This window comes from Benincasa hispida, chromosome 4 (genome assembly GCF_027475165.1).
Source record: "Benincasa hispida cultivar pf3 chromosome 4, pf3_genome.v1.1, whole genome shotgun sequence".
NCBI classification, from domain to species: Eukaryota; Viridiplantae; Streptophyta; class Magnoliopsida; order Cucurbitales; family Cucurbitaceae; genus Benincasa; species Benincasa hispida.
The window spans coordinates 41,557,106-41,565,661 of record NC_143481.1 but is presented as its reverse complement, the minus strand read 5'-3'; the positions used below and the strand labels follow the sequence as shown (position 1 = coordinate 41,565,661).

Here is an 8,556-nt window from a genome sequence, read left to right as displayed (position 1 = left end):
CTTGTTGATCCATGAGCTTGACCCTTGGACCCAACATAATTGAATATGAGCCCAATTATTAATATTTTATTAGACCAAGGTAATTAATTCGATCAAACGACCAAGATGAAACACAAGGTGTTATCGGGCTTCGTCAACTTTTGTCTTCAATTTTAATTTGTAACACGTGTTAACATTTAATTAGCCCCAAAATGGATATTTCATAATTTTGTCATTAATTCGAGAAATGACATGGCGACTCGTGATTGGTACAAAATTTCTCATTCAACAAACACTATTAATATTAATAAGTTTATAAATTATATAGAATAAGGCATTATATAATCAAAATTGACAATTAAGTTTGTTGATATTTTTTACAATAGGAACAAGTTTTTTACAAATTTAAAAGTGCAGTGACTAAATTAATACAAATTTGTAAGCATACAAATTAATGGTGTGTTTGGATTGACTTTCTAAATATTTAAATATTTGTTTACAATGTTGGGCTTTATGTCTTAAAACTCGTGATTTGTAAACGATAAACTTATTATGTCAATCAATAAAGTTGTTATTGAAGTTTGATTCAATAAAGTTGTTATTGAACATACGAATTACTTATTTCATTTTAGAAATAAATCCAATAAACTAAAAGATCTATGACTATTATATGAGTACTTGAACTTATGTAGAGACATAAGGATGGATCAAGTTCGAGCAAATAGCCAAAATGATCTATAGTATACAAATAAGGTTGGGTACCTTATTTTGGTAACACTATTGGATGTGGCCCACTTAGTAATTGTTACAATCGTTGTAAAGTGCTACAAACGAAGTGATCCTGATTCATTCATGTGGTGATATGAGGAGTAGGGTCATCCTGTGCAATGAGTTTGCATAAGATCGAACCAAGAAATAAGTCATTCTTATTTTATAACGTTGTTTATTGTTTAAGACTGACTATTTCAAAGCAATGACCTAGGTAACTTAACCTTAATCTTGAGCTAACTATGAACTCTTGTTTATACGACATTATCCTTAGATTTGCATGGGGTGAGGATTGGCTCAATAGTGCCAATAAGCCTCCCATTTCAGGGGTAAGACCGACTAGATAGTTGGGACATAGGGTGCAAGATGGAACTCATTCCTACTCGCTTTCAGTGATCGTAGAAAGGTTGTTTCCTTAAGTGCTGACTCCAGGTCTTAAACAAGGGGTCCCACCCTCTCATTGGCCTGAGAGAGACTCAGTTTGATGATTGGATCTCAAACCAATTGTTCATTAAAGAATCAATGAAACTTAAGAAACAAGAGGTAATCTCGAGGGTAAAACAACTTTTGACCTAACCGTTATTACGAATAACATGTGAAGGGTTAACTTACTAATCATGGTTATATCGAATGGACACAATATATCTACAATGAGAGAAGTGCAACTACTGGTCTTTAATGGAGTGACCCGGTAGTTAACGAATAAGGGTTAATTCGGTTTAAAGAGTTTAGCCAATTAATCTTCAATCGCTGGAGCCCATGATCTGTAGGTTTATTAGGTCCCCTACTAGCTCAACGAAATTAGCCTTAGAATAGCGTAATAAGTTAATTTGAAGCGTTAGTAATTATATGTAATATACATGTTTAATTATAGAATTAAACGAAGTTGGAGAGTTGATTAATATTTAAATATGATTTAAATATTAATTTCATAAATAGGGATTCATAGTGATGGAATTGGTGTTAAATTAATTTAATATTTAATATTAAATTAATAGAATGAATTAAATTGTTTAATTAATTATTAATTTTATTAGAAAAATAATTAATTGAATTATTTTTTGGTAAAATTAACCTTTTCAGTCTAATTATATAATTAAAATTGAAAATGTTTTTTTTTTTAATTTTGAAAAAAAAAATCAAAATTAAAATGAAAATTCAGATTTTTCATTTTACTCAAATGTGGGATTTTTCCACTCTAAGATGTTAGCACCTTATCATCTTCCACCTTCAAATTTCACATCAAATTCAAGTAGGAGCCGTGTGTTGTTGATGCAATCTGATTGCATGAACCTCTTGCATAAAACATCCAATGATCCAACTGGAAAGGGGCATGCAAACTTACTGATTTGTTGAAAAATTGAGTTGAAGAAGGGTTATTCAATTTCTAAAAATTTTATGTACATCTCCTCCCAAATTTCCTAAAATCCAACTTGTTTTGAGTCCCACAACTCAATCTTAAAGGCTCGTAAAGATAATAGAGAAATTCTAGTAGTTTACGACCATAAGATGAGGAGATTGTAGCTGATTTTCGTGATTCTGTTTTGCTTGTTCAAACTAACATACAAGTACAAAAAAATTGTTTATAAAGACTTAAAAAGTCAATTCAAACCAACCCTAAATTATCCTAAATCAAACTTGGTAGACTAAATCATGGCTTTTAGGAAAGTTAAGAACCAGAATTTTTTTAATCCCACACACATATATATTTCTTTTTTCATTTCTATATAAATGTAAATCGTAAATAAAGAAAGAAGAAAAAACAAACAAATCGTGAACCGTCAGATGCGATCAGAGCACATTGACGTGGCAGAATATGACTGGATAATAGAATAAACACTTCATACAAATAACCACACAGAATCATTCCTCGGGTGACAAAGAAACCCTAAATTAGCACTTCTCTTATATCTCCCTCTCTCGCATTAGGGTTTCTTTCAAGTCGCAGCGGCAGCACAACTTTGCTCTCTCTGGTACTCTTCCGAACCCTTTCGTTCGTCACTTCCAGGTCAGTTCTTTCTAACTAGGGTTCTTAATTCTCTTTTCGATCGGCTGTTTTATGTAATTTTCTGTTCGTTTTTATGTTGAGTTTTTCAGTTACCAAGTTTGTTTGATTCCCATCTCATGTTTCGGAGAATTGGATTGATAATAGATTGATTCTTCCCCTTTCCTTCATCTAGTTATCGAAAATCTGACGAGAAAGAGTAGTCTCTGTCGTCCCTTTAGGATTTTGGGCTGTTTTCGAGGTTGTAAGTTGTTTGTGATGAAGAATGACTCATGAACTTGTAGCTATCTGGTGTTCAATGTACATTTTAGAAAAATGTAGGCCGCAATATACATTTTAATTAATTTTTGTGTGTTTCTCAAGTTTGGTTTTTCCGTATTACACTGTATGGAAAAGTCAGTTTTTTTATATATACTTCGAAGATCTATATGCTTTCCTTCTGATTGTGAATGTAGTGTGATCCATGTTGATGTTAGATTGCTTATTTTTATAGTTATTTTTTTCGTCAGGTAAAGTTTGGTAGAAGATGGGTCGTGTTAGAACCAAGACTGTGAAGAAGTCTTCACGCCAAGTGATTGAGAGGTACTACTCGAAGATGACACTGGATTTCCACACTAACAAGAAGATCTTGGAAGAGGTTGCCATCATCCCCTCCAAAAGGCTGCGAAACAAGATTGCTGGTTTCTCAACCCACTTGATGAAGAGAATTCAGAAGGGTCCAGTCAGGGGCATCTCATTGAAGCTGCAAGAAGAAGAGCGTGAACGCCGTATGGACTTTGTCCCAGATGAATCAGCCATTAAGACAGACGAAATTAAGGTTGACAAAGAGACACTTGATATGCTTGCTGCTTTTGGCATGTCAGAAATTCCCGGACTTGTGGAGGTTGAGCCACAGACTATGATTCCGCCCCAAGCCTTTGGTAGGGGTGCAGGTGGCCCAAGGAGATACTAAGGTAATTGAGACTATCTCAACAGCTTTTGGGAATTTAGAGGTTTTTTGTTATTCAATATTGTAAGGCCATGGATATTCTTGTTGCTAGTTATTCTCAGATTGGTCCTTAAATGTGGTACTTGTCTTTTTAGTTTTGATTTTGAATGAACGTTTAAATCATTTTGGACATGGATGATGATACTTTTGTTTTAAGTTGCTCTCTGAAGTAAACGTTTTTGCTATTAGTCAGATTTCACAACTGCCATATTACCTCTTTTAGTTCAGTTTTCTAATTTGCTCTCTTCCAAGGCATTTCTCTCGATAAATCATGTGGGGTGCTTTATAATCTTTACTTATAAGATTTCAAACCTATTCCCATTTGATTTATCATATGATTGTGCAAAGTTTCCGCAATGAGTTGTGTTTTCATTTTGATTAATAATCTTGTAGAGTGAATAACCTTTTGTTGTTGAGTTTTGTTTGAGATGCTATTATAGATGGTTTATTATATTATGATGATTTAATGTTAATCAGAAAAATGGGTTGGAATTATTTTTACCTTGTTTTTTACTTTGTGGGTTGAGGGGAAAAATATAGATGGCCTAATATATACAGGTTTCATTTATTGCGTTAATGTTTAGTTTGATCATTTGTGTTCTTGTTGTGATATGTTGAGATGTTTAAATGGTAATGTCAAGTAATTTCAAATTTAAACTTATCTCACAATATAAAAAATAATAAAAAATAAAGTACCTCACACTCTTAGCTTTGAAATTTTTGTAATGTCTATTTGGTTGCCGAAGTTTTATTTGAGGATAGATTAACAAAACTGACTGACTTGACATTGCTTAAAAGATCATTTTTCTTTGGAAAAAAGTTATTCACTCTACAAGCACGTTTTGTCGATGTGAAGTCTCCTGATACAGTTTCTCTCTGAAACTCCCTCGTGGTCGTTTTCTTCTTACTGGTTAGATTTCAACATGAAAACCAGAGACAGTTTGAGAGTAGAGAGAGGGGAAGAGGAAAATGAGAGGAAAAAATGTCGCGTAATCTAAAACTAATATGAAGTGAATTGAAGATGAGAATTGGTAAGTGTTATTGATGCCAGAGGTTCTTGATAAGGGTATTTCATGTCCTTATAGAATGGTGAGTTTTTTTCCATCATTCCTTACTTTTTATTTTGAATATAATTTATTATTTAAAACTAATTGGTATTGACTCACCAAAATCAATGCAAGTAGTTAATTATGGGTAAATGGTAAAAACTTATTGAAGTAAGGATGTTGGTAATTGTAATTATATAATCAAATTTTTAAATGTAAAAGTCGAATTGTTAAAATTAGATTTTCGAACTTGCAATAATTATTGAAATTGAATCCTCTCAAATGATGAAAATTGTGTACTTTATTTGGGGTTTTTAAAGTAACACTTGTAGTCATTGAGATTTAAAAAAAATATTCTAAATAGTTCTTCACATCTTTGATCGTTCTAACCATTAAAAATGATGACATGGAAGTATTTAAATGACTAGAATCAAGTGGTAAATTTTAATCACTAAGCTAACAAAAATGACATTTTTTAAGGTCCATTTGGATTAGTTTGGAAATAAAAATATTTTTAAAAAAACTCATTTTTATTTAAATTCTTTTGACAAAAGTGGTTCTAACAAGATATTTTGAATGATTACCAAACATTTTAACTTTTTCTAAAATGATTTTTTAAAAAGATTAAATATTTAAAAGAAAAATTCTTATAAATACAAAAATTTCAAAAAACTCTTTGTTATAAAATGTAAATATTTTTATTTTTTTTTTAATATATTTAAAAAGATCGCATAGTTTAATCAATTTTATAATTAAAATTACTCAGGTTGGTGGTGTTTTTTTTTTTTTTTTTTTTTTTTTTTTTTTTTTTTTTTTTCCACTCTTCATCACCGTTTCCACCATTTTCTTCTCCTCTTCACCTCCATCTCACCGGCGAAGTTGTCTTCACCAAAATCAACATGGTCAAAGCCAACAACAAAAGGCACGAATGTAGCCATCGCCACCAGCAGCGGCGTCCAGATGTCGCCGACGAAAAGGGCTGCTAGTCGGTGTGTCAACATGTACACTGCTGGGCTCAAAATCTTCGTCCCCAAAAGGTCTTAGTTAAGAATTGGTTCGAGGAGGAAACGATATGCCAATTGTATTGTGGATGATTAAAACCACTTTCGGGTGCATAAAATGAAAGTGATCGTAAAGGTTCACTAGCAGACCTCTAATTGTGTTGTTGAGGGACAATTTGAGAATTGGGTATTTTTAATTTGGGGATGCTTTTGAAAATATGGGTTTTTCTTCTAATTTTCGATTATTAAAGAGGAAGGATAGATGGAGGGGATGAGAAGATAAAAAGGACTTAGTTAAAGGAAAAGAGGAGGAAATTGGCGAGGCAAAGCAATGAAAAAGGTCGTGGCTTTGATGAAATGGGTGGAGGAGGAGGGGAATTAGCCGCCGGCAACGGCCTAATTGGAATATTAGTTAATCAATTAAGATTTGTTAAATTAAGTTAGTATAAAAATTTTGTCAAAAAAAAAAAGTTAGTACAATAATTCATTTTCCAACAATCAACATCAATTAATTTCCCCACTAGAAGTGTATTTTTTCCAAAATATTTTCTATTAATTTAAAGTTGTCAATATGACAATGTTGATGTTCGTGGGTTGGATAACTTTTTACACTCAATTCAATTGTTCGAGTTGTAAGTTTTTTCCACTCAAATAATCCTTATTAAAAGATGAATCTAACCTAACCCAACCATGGAATATTTGGGTTGGATTGCTCGAGTCATTTATTTTAAACTTTGTTTTTAAAAAAAGTAAAATGTTAATACGTAAAAATTTTAGAGAAATTCTTATAAATATAAAAATCCATAAAATATTTACACTTTATAGCAAAAGTTTCAAAGTACTTTATATTCTTGGAACTTTTTGCTATAAAATATAGATATTTTAAAATATTTTTTAATATTTAAAAAGGCTCCAAAATTTTATTTAAATATTTTCATATATTAAATTAAAATTAATAACTTAGTTTCAATTTATATTATGATTTTTTTTTCCAAAGTACTAAAAAGTTGTTGCCAAGAGTTCTTGGAGAAAAATTTATCCAAAAACAACATGAAATTAAATAAAACTAAAATAAAAATATGTATATATAATTTTATCATAAGTAAAAATAAATATATATTTTAAAAGTAATAATAAGTTCGGATTAGTTTGGATTATTTTAGGTGAACCTATGAACCAACCCAACCCATAAAAATTTCATTTATTTGAATCCAATACAAATAAATTGATAACCCAACCCAAACCATACGGGTTGGATTGGGCTGATCGGATTTTTCAAGTCATTGAGATTTTTGAACACCCCTATGTTGCATTACTTTTATTTTTAATAAAACTATATATTAATTTAACACATGAACTACTTATTTTGAAAATTTTATATGAAATTTTTAAAGGGAAACAAATATGCGTATGGAGTGTTTGGCTCACCAACATGATTTGAGTTGAGTTGTTAAAATATACCAACTCAATGTTTGGCCCACCATCTTTAAATGTTGGTGGAGTTGAGTTGGTAAAATAAATGTTGGTGGTCAACAAGAGCATAACTCAACTGACATAGTATTCATAATCATATAAGGGAGCACAGTCCACGAAGTATTTCCAATGAAACTACTGAAACTTCAACAAGAGTTGTTGAAGAGCCTACTTCATCAATAAAAGTTGTTGATGGTAGTGTTGGGGTTGATGCCTTAAAGTCTCGTGTCCTGTAGTTTGTAAACAGTTTGTATGAACACTTGTGATGTATAATATATGATATTTTACTTCACTTCTTGATTTTGCCCAGTTGTTTGTTTTATTTGCTTTACCACAAACCAATAAACCTAAAATCCCTAGTTATCTGTATGTAACTTAAGCATGTATGTGGTGACATACAAATGGATCATGTCTTAAGTGATAACCAAAATGGTCTGTAGTGTAACTTAAGCATGTATCTTTCGGGATCATAAGAACAAAGTGCTAGCATTGTCTTAGGTCGTACATTGACAAGATGTTGCTCAAGTACTTGATGCAGGACTCTAAGAAGGGTCTACTGTCGTTCAAGCATGAAGTCACTTTGTCTAAAGACATGTGTCCTAAGACACCTTAAGAGGTCGAGGAGATGAGACGGATTCCATATGCGTTGTCGTTGGCAGTTTGATATACGCGATGCTCTGTACTCGTCCAGACATCTTCTACGTTGTGGGCATAGTCAGTAGATATCAATCTAACCCAGGCCAGAGTCACTGGACAGCAGTGAAGAACATCCTCAAATATCTTCGGAGAACGAGGACCTACATGCTCGTGTATTGATCTAGGGATTTGATCCTTGCTAGATACACGGATTCTGACTTTCAGACTGATAAGAACTCTCACAAGTCTACGTCAGGGTCAGTCTTTACTCTTAACGGAGGAGCTGTAGTGTGGCGAAGCACTAAGTAGGGGTGCATCTCCGACTCCACTATGGAGGCGGAGTACGTTGCGGCTTGCGAAGCTGCTAAGGAAGCCGTCTGGCTCAGTAAGTTCTTGACAGAACTGGAAGTTGTTCCAGATATGTGATAATAGTGGGGCAGTGGCGAATTCCAAGGAGCCTAGGAGTCACAGGCGTGGCAAACCATAGAGCGGAAGTATCATCTGATCCACGAGATAGTGCATCGAGGGGATGTAATCGTCACGAAGATCGCTTCGGAGCACAATGTTGCTGACCCGTTTACGAAGGCTCTCACGACTACAGTATTTGAGGGTCACCTTCAGAGCATGGGTCTACAGGATTGTTCGCGGTTGGACTAGGGC

General features: G+C 33.0%; 1 protein-coding gene across 1 annotated transcript; it reads left to right on the top strand.

Annotated features, from left to right (window-relative positions):
- The first annotated feature begins 2,510 nt into the window (after positions 1–2,510).
- On the top strand, positions 2,511–3,932 carry LOC120075006 (Ribosomal S17 family protein). Its single transcript, XM_039028141.2, has 2 exons — positions 2,511–2,755; positions 3,262–3,932. Exon 2 carries the CDS (start codon positions 3,279–3,281, stop codon positions 3,702–3,704), a length of 426 nt encoding a protein of 141 aa, XP_038884069.1. The 5' UTR covers positions 2,511–2,755; positions 3,262–3,278; the 3' UTR covers positions 3,705–3,932.
- The last annotated feature ends 4,624 nt before the right edge of the window (positions 3,933–8,556 follow it).

Coding starts and splice junctions, on each gene's coding strand:
- LOC120075006 (XM_039028141.2), top strand. CDS start 3,279: ATGGGTCGTGTTAGAACCAAGACTGTGAAGAAGTCTTCACGCCAAGTG.